Here is a 15,058-nt window from a genome sequence, read left to right on the forward strand (position 1 = left end):
ATGCTATCTGGCCAGATATACAATAGGCCTGACAAGTATAACTCCTACTGTTATTGCGACTGCAAGTTGCATTTACTATGAAAACGTGCAATTCCAGTCAGTCAGTCAGTGTATCACTCAAAATCCCCAAACCTGTACATGGGAAAGCCCCCATATGGTTCCCAGGTCTCGTGACATCACTATGACATCTGATGTCATAGTAAATGCGATCTGCTGTCGCAATTAAGCCCATATATGGATATCCCTGATGTCATCAATATTGGCCAGCAACTCCACATCTGACCTCAAACCTCAAACCCTTAGATCTCCATATATGGATATATGTCAGAACCTGACATTCCATATGTCCTTCCCAATCCAAACTTCCTATAGGCTCTTCGATGTCTCCCTTTTGACTGATACCTGTCCATTGAAACTGTAGACGTTATTACTAAAGTTAGTAGTGCAGTTGCGCCCGGCAGCCGGCGAACAGTAGTTCTCAACAGGCCAGAAAATTAAGGCTCGGCCCTACCTGGGCCCTCATCAAACCCTGTACACTCAAGAGAAAGTCCCCGTTACCACCCTTAGATCTCCATATATGGAGCTGACCTGTTCTGACATTCCATTATGTTGATCTGACCTCATCAAACCCTGTACACTAAAGACATGCTCCTTATATGGCCAGTACAGAATTCTTTCCATGTTGATCTGACCCCCCATGTCAAAGCACCAGCGCTCGCTCGCCCAGCAGTCTGCCATCAACGAGGCGGATGCGTCTTACTGGTATATCTGTGTGTTTATTAATCTGATTTGGTATTGTGCATTGTTTTGATTATTGCTGTTTTAACTTTTAGATTGTATGAAATCTTGTTTTTATTGTTTCCGTGTTCATAAATTAAGCTGTAAAAGCTTTAATTACCATTCCCCATAATTACCATTTCTACCACTAGGAGAGCAAATCTCAGCTTCAGGCAGCCAGTATCCAATTTAATAAAGTCTGGAAAAGAGAATAGGCCTAAATTCTCAGTGCCTAGTTAAAAAAGTCTCTGACACACAATACACCGAGCATGTGACCTAATGAACTAATGCTTGAATATCATTGAGTGAGTGCGTCATAATATTAATAACATCAATAAATACATACTCTAGTCTAGCATGTGAAGCCGAGGAGATTAGGCTAAATCCATGTCGTCTGTGAAGGGTGATCATTCATGTAGGCTCAGTGCAAATGTCCTCAAGTGTAAACATATCCAAGCCAAGGCAGTGGTTACTTCTTCAATGGGGCGGGGTTGTACTATGTTGGTGAGGGAGACTACAGCTGGCCAATAATCTGTTTGTAGCGTATCAAATCACATCTTTCACTTTTCCCGGAGGAGATAAAACACCATGGCCTTCAAGTAGTGTCCACAGGCACAGACGACAGACACCAACCAGTGGGAATGGAAGCTGGGGTCAGTATTCACCACACATTTCGTTACATCCACCTGGGTTGGCAAAGGAAAAGGCATACATTTAGAACCTCTATTAATAATTAATAATATAATACAATGGTAGAGTTTTGCATGTGGAACCTCATAAGTGGGTCAGTAGACAGAGCCATGGACAAAGCATTTTAATGGTAACAATTGAGTTATTATTTGATATAGTCGTCCAGAAACAGCTGTTACTTTTCAGGAAATGGAAAAACAAATGTGTGTTCCAATGGATCCAATATAGTTATTATTTAGTCACAAGTAGCCTCGGTACCCAGGCTACTATTTTCGTTCGCATTCGGCTAAGTCACACACTATTGCTATGCAACTAGTCCACAAATATGCAATTCCAACGCCAAAGACAACACTGGCATGACTGTATTGACTCAACCTCAACAGAACATATTTCAGAAAACCACTTAAACGGTTGGGAGATTTTTAGATGCAACCATATAAAAGAAGAATGTACTGAGAAATAAGTGCTAAAACTTTTGTCCAGCTGCCCAATCTAAACGATCCCTTTTAAGCTCATAAGTTGTTTAATAGTTAAGTAACTGTGGTACGTGCTACCATCACAACTCTTACGTGCAAAGATTACATGCGCTCACAGATCACACATTATAATTATCCCCAGAAAATAGGTCTCTTATTCATCACCCGGGATGTCGGTTATACAAGGCATTGTGTCCCATTTTGTGACATCCTAATTATCTGCGAGAGTAAACAAACATGAGGCAGAGAGACAGGGCACCCGGTCCACCCGGTGGACTGACTAGTTTCAGTTATTTTGTGCATTCCCCCCAAATGCACCATTTAAGCATCATTACAAGAGCTTTTGTTCACTTTTATGCAGTGCCAACAGAGCGAAACATGGACAGAGAGAGGCACTTTTCCAGTCCTTTTCTGCCTGAGCTCATGCGCCTCTCATTTTCCACAGTTGATTTTTGAAGATCACAACTAAAGTTGTTGTTTTATTAAGTTTTTAGGCTTATAATGCCCAATAGACCTAAATGAAGGTCAGGTGTTCATGCACTGCTTTCTTATAGATTGCCCAAAGTAAAGATGATCAATGAGCTGGCATTAATTTGAACACATACTGTATATAATTGAAATTGGGGACAACCTCTGTTTTATGTGTGGAGGGTAAGACCTACTGATTATGTGTGGAGGCATATTATAGCTGGTTGTACAAACTATCCTGTAACTCTTAAGTGCCTTTCACACCAAGGATTTTAATTAAAATATATTGTTTTAAATATAATTCTAATTCAAGTCCACACCACAACTATAACAATGACAAAAGTGAATGGTATAGTTAGCATTATGGTGTTGGTGTGGATAGCCCTTAAGCCCTAGGCTGTTTTATACTTTGGCTATTTGTAAATAGTTTATGTACAAATTGCATGTATCGCATCATGGCATGTTGTGCTATCTTTTTCTAAATGCATTTTGAAAAATCTTGTTTTGAAAAATTTGAAAATGTTAATATTAACCTATAATGACATGCCCAGAATAGGCACACAGATAGGGTTCAAGAAGTTAAACTAATAATGAAAATGTGAAAGCGAAAAGCAACAATCTAACTTCCCCTTACCCAGCCCCCTCTCCTTTTCAACCAGGAGGTCAGACTCTTGCGGACAAACTCCCCCATGCAGTCTACAATGGTATGGACCATGGCTGGGTGGCCATGCCGGACACAGTCCACTGCCAAGGCTCCTGCCACGGCATACAGAGAAACTACCTTTCCCCAAGTCACACCTGGGAACAGATGAGAGATGCAACAAGTTACAAGACTTATAGTCAGTACAACAAAACATAGCTATTGGAACATCATTGTGAAGTACTTAACATTGTTTGATCTAAACTTGTCTGAGAAACGTGCGTGTACTGTGCACACGTGATGGGGGTCTCAGCTTTTGGCCTTCCAAGGATTTGGAAAGCACTGTCTTAGAGTTATATAACCCCCAGCAGCGGCCAACCTGCCTTTCTCTAGAGACAAAGACGAAACCTCAGGAACAAAGCTTGAAGTAACCAGAATGCATTCTTCTGTTAGATCAGTCATCAGGTAATTTTTTCCAGAATGAACCTACATGTTAGTAATGCCTTTATCTAACACACCATCTAAGGTTAAGTCTGATATTGTAAACATCCATCACATACAAATTGTCTCATTTCCATCTATAATTTAGAATAGTCATCCTTTGGTTCACAAAGTTAGATAAATGATGATTCTGTTGTTTCTCTTTGTTTTCTCCTTGTTTAATGGCCTGTGATGCCTCTGTTTTAGTGTGCTTCAACCTTCAACTGACTTGTTTACAAAGTAATTTTGTTCAACTGAAGATGTTTTTTCACTCTAAGATTCCTCGTCTGAACGTTTTGTTACAAGGACTGCCAGTATGTAACTGATACCAAATGTATCTCTGCTTTGCTAACACCAGATGGTTCCACTGTGCTTATTACAGGATACTACGTGGATGAGTTAACTTCAAGTTTGAATACTTATTATAGCACATATTGTACAGCACATAGTAACAACTGCACATATTTTTCAACATATTTCAACATTGATAATCACTTGAACCCTAGCATTCCTACTCTGGGGGTCGAAAATCCAGTGGAATGGCAGATCTACAGGCTCACAACACATCACACAATGCAGCATGTTGTGAGCATGTAGACCAGCAATTTGCTGCAAAGTTATAATGAGGCTATCTGCATTGGTGCAGATAACCCATTCACTGACATCCTCTGCTGTTGCCCGTGCATAAGGACACATTACAGTGTGGAGAACACACTGACGTTTGTTTGTTTTACTCATCGAACAAGTCTGTGGTTATATAATCTACTCCTTTTCAGGACTTCCTCTCTAGATGGTGAACTCTATGCTTAGCTAAGCTGTCAATCCAAATGTATGAATTTAAACCACTGCCATTGTACAGTAGGCTATATTATGCATAAAATAGTACAAACATGTTCAAACAGAGTACTATAAATAGTTGAAAGAATGTGTCAGTAAGCTGGGAATATAACCACATGAACCCTATAGCGTCCATATATTCTGGGGAGAACATTCATAAAGAAATCAGTGAGCGACACCTTTTTATCATGATGATAATGTATGATGACGACCACAGTAACCGTGCAGACTAACAACATGCTAGACTAATGCTACACACATAGTCACGTGTTGGAGCGGTTAGCACTGCTCAGAAATAACCGATCTACAAACACACAATGTAGCTGTTGTTGAGTGGTACAACCACTCCATTACACAGCTATGTGTGTAATGGCATGGGTCTGTCCCTGGGTCTGTCTGTCCAAGTACGAAAATAGCTTGGTTGATAACTCTGTCATTTCTCGACCGTTTCGGACGCGGGCGGCTCTCCAGAACCGGGCCAGCCCCCTGGCCACATTCCTGGGAATCTGGATGTTCCGGGGACCCCCCAGGGACCCTCACATGGTAACTGTCATTTCTCGACCGTTTCGGAAGCGGGGCGGCTCGCCGTAACCGGGCCGGCACCCTGGCCGTGTTCCTGTGGGTCTGGAACTTCCGCAGACCCCCCGGGGACCCCCACACGGAGTTGCACCATTCACTTCACACTGTGAGATTTTGTGTTGAGAGAAAAAAGGGGCGGACGTAGTATAGATGCCTGGGGGGCTCAGTCAACTAATTATATATGGTTTAAGTGGTTGGCAGTTATGGTTAGTTTAATTCAGTGAAAAATGCATAAAGCCACTCTATAACGTCATATTTTGTATGGCATTTCGTATTATCGTACACCAGCCTGTTCCCTTTGGTTTGCAGTCACCCCTTATGCCATAAGCCAGGCTTATGGTATAGTTGCCCATGGAGCGGAGTGCTTTGTGACTGTATTCCCTGAGGAAAGGAGTGTGCTGATGAGTGAACTCACTGGGTGGGGACTTAACTGTGTGTAATGACCACACTCCGGGAACATTTAACCTAATATGGGGCAGACAGACATGTTCACTGTACAAGCTCTTTTCCTGCAAAGGGAACAATAGCAGAACAAACGTCCCTCTAAAGCCTGATTTGGTGCTTTGTCGCACGATTGTGTCGTACACCCAAAATAGGAGATCTGTTCACACAACGTGGTGGAACACCACGATGCATGTTGTAAGTTTGTAGATTGGCTAGTTAAGCAAAACACACAGGATTGCAGTGTGCAAGCTTTCTTTCCACATCGGTGGTTTAGTTTGGATACAGTGTTGTTCAGCTGTGTCTTTGTGTGCACATGTGTTTGTTCCTTTTCCTCCAAGTAAAGCAAACATTGAACCTGTCAAAAAAGGGATCTATTTTGTTTGTCTCCCTTAGGCTCAATTACAGTACGTCCACTCCATGTGAAGAGAACTGCACAGGATTAACATAGGATTGTGTTGTGTATACAGTACACTACACAACAAAAATCCTCTGTGTTAATTCAACTCTAGACAGTGGTAAAATGTTACCCCTCTCTCGAGTTGGATTAACAAAGAGGTGTTGCTGTCCACTCTGTGGTCTGAATTACTTTGTCCATCTTAAAGCCTCAACATTCAGTATTGTTGCTGGAGTTGGGTGAAGGACTGCAGTTTCTCCTGTCTAAATTAAAGCAAAACAATGAGCTTCTAAGGGCGCAATCGGCTGTGCTGCATTTGTTAAGTTCAAAATGTGCGCAAACCAGAAATGAAATGAGCATAGGGGCAAAAAAACACAAAAAAAAAATGCACTGGCACACATAGCCACTTTGAAAATGTAGCCTACACATCACAAGCAGAAAGTTTTTTTTCAATTAACCAGTGTGTGTGTGTGTGTGTGTGTGTGTGTGTGTGTGTGTGTGTGTGTGTGTGTGTGTGTGTGTGTGTGTGTGTGTGTGTGTGAGCATATTATCATTAGATTGAACTAATATGGTGGATGGACATATCTAATATGTATATATTTCTCTATCCAATCAAATGTATTGTTGTAGCCTACCCTACCAATCCAATGTGGCAAAGATGAAGAGCTTTACCTCTAAAAGCAAAAAAATAAAACTGTCTGCATGCATATTTGAAAATTGTACCTGTGGAGAATATATCTGCAGCCACTGCCAGGAAGGCATCGGAAACCACGCTTTCTGATGCCACTGTGATATTGAGCTGCCGAGCCACATTACGATAAATGTTGGGACGTAGGTACTCCAACTCATCGCCTGGTCAAAACAAAACAATTATGAGCTGATATAAGTGATATTCATAATACATTGCCTGGGTGACATGGTCTTAAAGATTTTTATAAAACTTATTCATAGATGTTTACATATTAATCAAAGTAGATATATTTAACAATGTATCATTCTTAGCTATACTGGAATGGAGTTCTCCATATATTTAAATTATAGAGTTATAACTTATTTATTAGGTTATCGTTTTTTTTAATATATTATCTTATTGTCTTGGATAAGATTGTGTCTACTGTCAACTGCCTGCAGGTTGATAAAACCTTTGTAGAATCTATCATGTTGCGAATATGCTTATGAAGGCCATCCATCACTACATAGGCCAAGGGAGGGCAGGGATCAGGTATAGATCCCAGAGAGTCCCCAGACCCAGCAAGGTAGTTAACACGCCTGTTTACACTGTTTAATAGCTGATCTACAAGCTCAACAAGTATGTTGTGAGCTTGTAGATGTGATATTTCCAAAAAAGAAGAAAACTCTTGAAAACTGGGTGATTTTGAAAATGCAGGCTAGAACACCAAACTTGACACGCACACGCACACACACACACACACACACACACACACACACACACACACACACACTGACACACACACACACACACACACACACACACACACACACACACACACACACAACCCCCCCCCCCCCCCCCACACACACACAGAATAACAATCAAATTAACGGACCACTGCTAACCAGTGCTGTAGGCCAGGCAATCATGATCACATACCCAGCCAAAGAAGCACCGACGATATTTCTCCAATGGTGCCACCTGATGCGGACAGTCCATGCTCAGGTTTGGACCAGCCTATCCCAGCACGGTTCAGTCTGGAGTGGATGTAGTCCCTGCATAGAGCCTTGGCCTGCGATACGAGCTCCTTGTCGGTGGGTGAGCGGTCGAATACGTCCATCACTTCAGCCGCAAACACTGATGAGCGACGCAGCATCTCCATGCCCCGTTCAGCGGTGCATATTTATTGGTCAACCCCCCCAAACGACCTATACGTCTCCTCCTTAATCGCCGTGTATGGAGGTCGCACTTCACCAAGCACTGACCAGACCTCCCCTTGGCAGATGATGACTTTTCAGAGAATGTTGTCCAGCATGAGAACACACACGGACTACGGATGGATTAGACCTGGTTTAGATCTCTGGACAGCTTTCCAAGGTCTTCAAATTCAATGAGCCGCAGGCATGGCTGCAATAGAAAGTAGCCTATTAACATTTAGTATAGGCTAGACGAGGAATAAAAACAGCTTGATCAACATTAGACCTTATTGGTCTAGATATCGAATCGTATCGGCATAAACAAGAGCATAGCCTACATTATGTAGCCTACATTGTATCATAATATTGGAAAAGTGAAACTTACCCTCTTTTTTATTATACTTTCTTCAACGCGCTAAACGATAAAAAACGTCCGAAAGCAATTTTTGTTCATGTTTTTATACTTCAAACATCGCTTTGATTAATGAAGCTGCTATAATTTGGCTACAGATTGATTAATGAAGCTGCTATAATTTGGCTACAGATTGATTAATGAAGCTGCTATAATTTGGCTACAGATTTTAGGTCAATCTGTTACGCGCAAAACTATTCTACGGAGTCTGGCAACGTCTCCTTCTATGGACACTCATGCTGTGGTCTAAAGGCGGAGATAAACCTGTCCCCGCCTCGACCAGGCTTAACTCTATGATGTGGTCCACATCGCAGATTGTTTTTCTAAACCAGTGATTCTCAAACGTTTTAATGTCAAATACCGAGGCTTTTTTTAATTGATTGATTGAAATATTTATTAACAGTTTGTAGAATTTACAGTACATTTTAAGCACAAACTCAATACAAAGACTGTCAACTGTGAGTGGACGACCCAATTAAGCATTACACTTGTTTACAACAGGGTCCACATTGTTCAATTCATCAAAACATTTAAAGACATAGGCCTACAGACATTTAGAGACATACAAATAGACATTTCTATGTAGCTAAAGTACAGAACAGGAATTCATCATATGGGGAACAAAAAAGGGAAAAGATACAATATACAGTGAGGGAAAATGGGGGGGTGGGGGGGATTCAGATTTTACAGAGGCCAGTTTCGAATTGCAGCCATCCGTAGGTGCCCTTTGAGAGCGGTTTTGAAGGAGTCAAGGGATTCACATGTCTTAATGACTGTTGGTAGGGCGTTCCACATTTTGGTGGCATAGGAGCGAAAAGAATTTAGTCCCTTGTTTGTGCCGAATCTGGGTTGTACATGGTTTGTTGCACTCCCTCTGGTGTTGTGGGTGTGGACTTCGTTTACATTAAGGAAGTATTTAGACAGGTACATGGGTATCTTGGTGGTGTATCGAATCTTGTGGACCAGACCCATTGCAAGATGCTGTACTCTGTCGTCGACCCTAAGCCATCCCAGCCTGTCAAAGTGGGCAGGGGTGAGGTGGGTTCGGGGGGTGAGGCCAAGTAGGAGCCTGACCAGTTTGTTTTGGGAGGTCTGGAGCCTTGTTTTAAGGGCCTTTGAGGTGCTGTGGTACCAAGAGGTGGATGCATAGTCAAAGAAACCTTGTACGAGGGCTCCTGTTAAGGTCTTCAAGGTGTTTTTGCTGACCAGTGAGGAGATCCTGTAAAGGAATCTTGTTCTTTGATTGACTTTTTTGATTACGTTGGTGGCCATTTTATCACCGGAAAGATTGGCCTCCAGGATGGAACCTAGGTAGGTAATTTCATCTTTTCGTGTGATAATATTGTCACCCACTCTAACCAAGAAGCCATCTGCCTTGCTGAGTTTACTATTTGATCCGAAGAGGATGGATTCAGTTTTTCCCAGGTGTAAGGATAGTTTGTTATCAGCGAGCCAGGTGCAGATTCTACCGAGTTCAGAGCTGAGGGTCTTTTCAACCTGCAGTTGGCGAGATAACACCTGGTTCCAATTCCATTTCATTTGTACACTCAAGTTATAGTCCTATTTTGGAACACCAAAAAGGAACCCAGAGGGTCCCTGGAAGAAGACCCCCTTAGAACCACGGTGTAAAAAAGGAAAACAAAAGGAACATTTTTCAAATTTAGCCAGGAGTATTCTCCCCATTCAGAATGAATTGAATATGAAGGACCCCAATGGACACAAGACATAGGATTTCTTGGGTTTTAAATCCTCTTATAGCAGACCTTGTATTTAACTTTACTTTCCTGAGTTTTATTTCTGCAAACTGCTAATAAAGTATTCAATCAGCAGTCCCTGCATGTGAGGTTCCATAATGTAACATGAACATTGTGTGCAATTTCCAATAACTTGATGAATCTCTTCTATTGAATTAAACACAATAGAGGGGATAAATCTTTCCTATTGTATTATACATATAATACAATAGGAAGCTATATAGCTATGTAAAATTATCTAGGCCTATATAACCATTACCTGCCTCATAACATGTTACTTTTTGTTCCACTATATTTCTTTATTTCAAATTTACAAAATTTTGTGGTGTGCTGTCAAAATCAGAAGGCCTATATTTAATTGTTACTTGCCAAGCAGAGCGCGCAAGTAATAGTTTTGCCCGGTCCGTATGCACGTCCCAGCCAACCCGCCACTTTTGATGTATGCAAATAAAAGAGCAAATTGTGCCTGACATATGTCTTACGTCATCATTGAGAGCTTAGTCATACATATACTATATATATGTAATTTGTAAAATAAAATAGCAAATTGTGCCTGATTTGCTGGGACCAGAGTACATGGTGTGTATAGGCCTATATGTATAACTAGCTCTCAATGATGACGTAAGAAATATGTGGATTAAAGGACCCAATGCCAGAGTGTATAATTGGTCTTCGATTGTGACGTAATGACGATATGTTTTAGTGTTGGGAGGATTAAAGGTAATGTTCCTGTGTATACATGTATGTAACCTGGTCCCAGCAAATCAGGCACAATTTGCTGTTTTATTTGCATACTCATCAAAAGTGGCGGGTTGGCTGGGACGGATTTTGTCGCAAAGTAACCACAGTATACCGCTAATCAACTTACAAATTACATATATATAGTATATGTATGACTAGCTCTCAATGATGACGTAAGAAATATGGTCATGTATGTAATCTGGTCCCAGCAAATCAGGCACAATTAGCTGTTTTATTTGCATACGCATCAAAAGTGGCGGGTTGGCTGGGACGGTTTTTGGCGCAAAGTAACCACAGTATACCGCTAATCAACTTACAAATTATTACATATATATGTATAACTAGCTCTCAATGATGACGTAAACATAAAATATACCGCTAATCAACTTACAAATTACATATACATACATATACATAGTAGCCTATACATACATGTATAACTAGCTCTCAATGATGACGTAATAAAGATGTGGATTAAAGGACCCAATGCCAGAGTGTAATTGGTTTTCGATGGTGACGTAATGACGATATGTTTTAGTGTTGGGAGAATTAAAGGTAATGCTCTTATGTATACATGTATGTAATCTGGCACCACTGCCATATCAGGCACAAGTAGTCATTACGTAACATGCATAAAGTAGGTAGGTAGCAAATAGTTAAACCTAATCAACATTTCAAATGTTCCTTCACAGAGAAACTGAGATTTGACAGTTTGTAGCGGTCGAAAGTACTTGCGCGCTCTGCTTGCGCACTAGTAGGCCATTTATGGCCTACTAGTGTGCAACAAGCAAGTATGCACTCGACAGAGTGCAGTTCTAGTTTGATTTATTATCAGCTTAATAGGCCATTTGTCAAGAACTAGGCCTTCCGACTCTCTTGACTTGGTGTGGTGATATGTATGCAAATAAAAGAGCACAACTGGCAGAGCATGAGATCATGCATTTACAACAATGTTTGGTGTTTAGCACAATGAAACTAAACTTTGCATTTACACATACCAGAAAGACAACAGCTCTTGAACACACACCTTCTCAGTATAACCTTGTTAAACGTTTTTCTTTTGTACCGTATACAGTAGCAGAGATGTTGGCATTTGCAAATCTCCCACACCCAGTCTAGTTAACAATAGAAATGCTGCTGTTGGGACATGCCTGAGGAATTCCCTGCTATGGGACTCCCGTTTATTTCTGCTCATGTGCAGAAAAAATATGGCATAGTATTATGCCAACATCACCTGCAGGTGCACCACCTTGACATTAAGACCAAAGATACATTTCATCAGTACATTTTGATCAAAGTCTTTTCACTTCTGTCCGAGTTCAAGACAGGATAAACATTTTATTTAAACAAATCATGTGCCAAGGCTAGTCATACATTACATGCAGTAGACTAAACACTACTGTGACAAAATATGACTTAAAACAGGAATCACAATTAGTAATAGGGTGGTTTTGGAGAAGTCCCCTTTTAACCATTTTCTGTCCTGTGATTCTTCCTGATAAGCAGGGTACAAATCAACTGTCAGTGTGCAATCACTCCATCTGCCAACCAGCCTAATCCCGATAACAAATCTTGTAGGCCTATACCTGCTGTATAAGAGCAGAGATGGAGTGTACCACAGTATCAAGTTCTACGCATTCACACTCCAACCAACACACTTTCATTTCATTCTGCGGGGAAGAAATTAAATGTTTTCAAGGGGGAGTGGTTTACCAGACTAACACATTAGTTCCTCCATAGGTCCAGCATACAATACAGTACACTAACCCGGGACTTTAGCTTTGTCATGTCTGGAAAGCACAAATCAATACATTTATGAGTCAGAGTGAAGACAAAACTGTGACTGAAAGGTTATTTTTTTATTTGTTAAGCTTTCAAATGCAATAACATGACTACAAGGGGGGGACCAATGACATTGTACACAATAAATAGGAGTAACATATGATTTGGACTGGGTAAGAGCCACACATCTCCATCACAGAGAGAACTTAATAGGTTTATAATCAGGTATTTAGAGAAGCCCTTCTGTTAAAAGTTCCAAAGGCAGGTAGAAGTTCAGACAGGAAGACTGCTGACACACACACACACACACACACACACACATACACCCACGCACATAAAGATTCCAGTCTTCATAATTTTTCTTTTACAAAATGCCTCCATGTAGTGCACTAATGAACTGAGAAAGACATGTTTGGAGACCGTCATCTCAGACCTACGGTAGTCAGGTCATCACCTAGCTGCCCACTGGTTTCTTGCACTGATAATAGCAGATCGACAAGCTCACAACCTGTCGTAGATCTGCCATTTTCAGTGCCAACACAAATTGCGCAACCAACTTGTATAAATCAGGCTTTTGATCTCCTATCACCTATACTCTCAAGGCCTGTAGTTCAACTTACACAGCAAGACATTATCACATCATAAATCCTTGGAACACAACACCTTTTCAAATATGCTCTTGTGATGTTAAAGTCAATCGTAGATTTTAGACTGATAAACACTGCGTAGTGTTTTGCTAATGTCACGATCCCCGTGTTAATCAGAACAGGATAAATGTTTTTAATAGTACAGTATGCCACGTTAAAGGAATGAGTGTAGCAGAACTTGTATCATTCAGGACTGATCAAATCTGGAAGCATGACATGAGAACCATGTTCTGAGTGATACAATATTAAGAGTTACTGACCTTTAAGGTTCCTCACAAATTAATCATGAGAAACTTTGTCCATGGTTGGTAGTGTTATTTAGCAGTCCTGCTTTGGTACTAATTTGACAAACATACTATCCGTTTCTTAACATGACAATTAACCAGAAAGAGTAGGCCTCAGATTAAACTTACATTGTTTTTGGGGAAACAAACCATTTATTAGACAGCCTGCTAGAAATACTCTCAAATTATGCTTAATACTCTGAATTTATGGGCATCAATGAGTCCACAAATTCACCAGTATAAAAAAGCAGAAAATAGATTACGTGCCCCCCCCCCCCCCCCCACCCCCCAATTCCTTTCAACATACCCCAAACCTTCTACTGTCATCCACTGTACCACCTTTTTTAATTTGACACACCTCAATCTCCTTTAAAAAGGGTTGGAGGTTACGTTAGCTGGGCCACTACCCAACACTAGTAGAGCAATTACCCAGCTATTGAACACATTCCTGTCATTGTATAAGAACCTTCATTTTCAACATGCTGTGTAACCAGTCATGGTATGTCACCGCCTTTCAAAAATACCCCATATCACTGTCGTGATGAGGAGAGCAGTCCTTCAATAATACTGTCAGCTTATTCAAAGCAAGCACCATGCCCCATTTTAAACCCTGTGCACTTAAGTTGGTCCCATATTACAATAGCACCAGCCTCCCATTTTATCATTCTGTGTGTACTGTGTATGTAATACCCAGCCTGACTGTACAGCAAATTCTCCAGTGTTAATTTAACCACATGAACCCTAGAATAGCATCATATTTCTGGGGCAAACAATCAACGGCAATCTACAAGCTCACAATGTGTATATAGACGAATTCAGAAACGGGTCTCATGGTCGCAGCAAACGTATTTCCTGTAGGCGGAGACGACATATCTGCGGTGTAAACTCGCAGGTCTTCTACTACATTGAATGGTAGAGTGACTGATGTTAGTAAAAAGCAGGTAAAAGAGTAACGTTTGAGCAGACTAACACTAACTTTGTAAAGTTAGTGTTGAAGTTAGTGTTGCATTTGTCTATAGGTTGGAGAAGAGATTGGGTGTAGAGGTAAAAAAGGAAGGGACCCCTTGTATATAGGGTAGTATATATTGTAGGGTTTAAGTGGTTAAACAACACTCAAGACTTTACCGTTTATCTGTTACAACAAAAGAAACATAGAAACTGACCGCATTGTCCATGCCTCCCAATTCTCTACATCTTCTATAATGGAACAAAAAATTATACTTTACATCATCATGATAAAAAATAAAATGTACATTATCCAAACAGAATCCACTGGAGGACAGAACACCTGAAATGTTAAGAAAACGGCCAGCATCGATCCAGACTCTGGTTTTCCAGACCCAAGATTCACTTCGAAAGGACCACTCCGAGCAGGACATTAGTGTTTTTGAGCGTCTTGGAGGCCCAGCCTCTAAGACTTGTAGACGTTTCAGTCTAGTTTCCGTTGATCTCCACAGGACCTTTGGGAATCTCCACAGGACCTTTGGGAATCTCCACAGGACCTTTGGGAATGAGCAGGCTCATCCGCCCCGTAGCGCTGGCTGCACTCTTGATCACCTCCATCCATCTGTAAAGAGACGGCCAGCGTTCATCAGCTTAGAGAATTATAATAAAATAAAAATCTTGTGGATCTTGGGAACACTGTGGCTTCAATATGGAGCCAGTCTTCTTCTGTGGTGTATAACTCCAAATTTAAGCAAGGTTTCAGCCTGGTCAGAGATCAAGTTAAATATTTCAAAAGATAAAAAAATATTTGAAAAATAAATAAATTAGGTACTTCCTGG

At 40.9% G+C, this 15,058-nt stretch overlaps 2 protein-coding genes across 4 annotated transcripts in view; both read right to left on the reverse strand.

The window, feature by feature from the left end:
- Positions 1 to 586: 586 nt before the first annotated feature.
- On the reverse strand, positions 587 to 7,856 carry boka (BCL2 family apoptosis regulator BOK a). The gene is made up of 4 exons (XM_083767267.1): positions 7,398 to 7,856; positions 6,509 to 6,637; positions 3,046 to 3,209; positions 587 to 1,463 (listed from the first exon to the last, which is right to left on the reverse strand). The coding sequence occupies exons 1-4, from the start codon at positions 7,618 to 7,620 to the stop codon at positions 1,338 to 1,340; spliced, it is 642 nt and encodes a 213-aa protein (XP_083623393.1). The 5' UTR covers positions 7,621 to 7,856; the 3' UTR covers positions 587 to 1,337.
- Positions 7,857 to 12,410: 4,554 nt separating this feature from the next.
- farp2 (FERM, RhoGEF and pleckstrin domain protein 2) overlaps positions 12,411 to 15,058 on the reverse strand; it is a 47,359-nt gene continuing 44,711 nt past the window's right edge. For all 3 annotated transcript variants that reach the window (XM_083767631.1, XM_083767632.1, XM_083767630.1), the window contains exon 27: positions 12,411 to 14,841. In XM_083767631.1, the coding sequence (XP_083623757.1) occupies positions 14,709 to 14,841 (133 nt within the window). In that variant the 3' untranslated portion in view covers positions 12,411 to 14,708. The remainder of the gene's footprint in view (positions 14,842 to 15,058) is intronic.

The sequence above is a fragment of the Protomyctophum parallelum genome, assembly GCF_964188405.1.
Source record: "Protomyctophum parallelum genome assembly, chromosome: 6".
NCBI classification, from domain to species: Eukaryota; Metazoa; Chordata; class Actinopteri; order Myctophiformes; family Myctophidae; genus Protomyctophum; species Protomyctophum parallelum.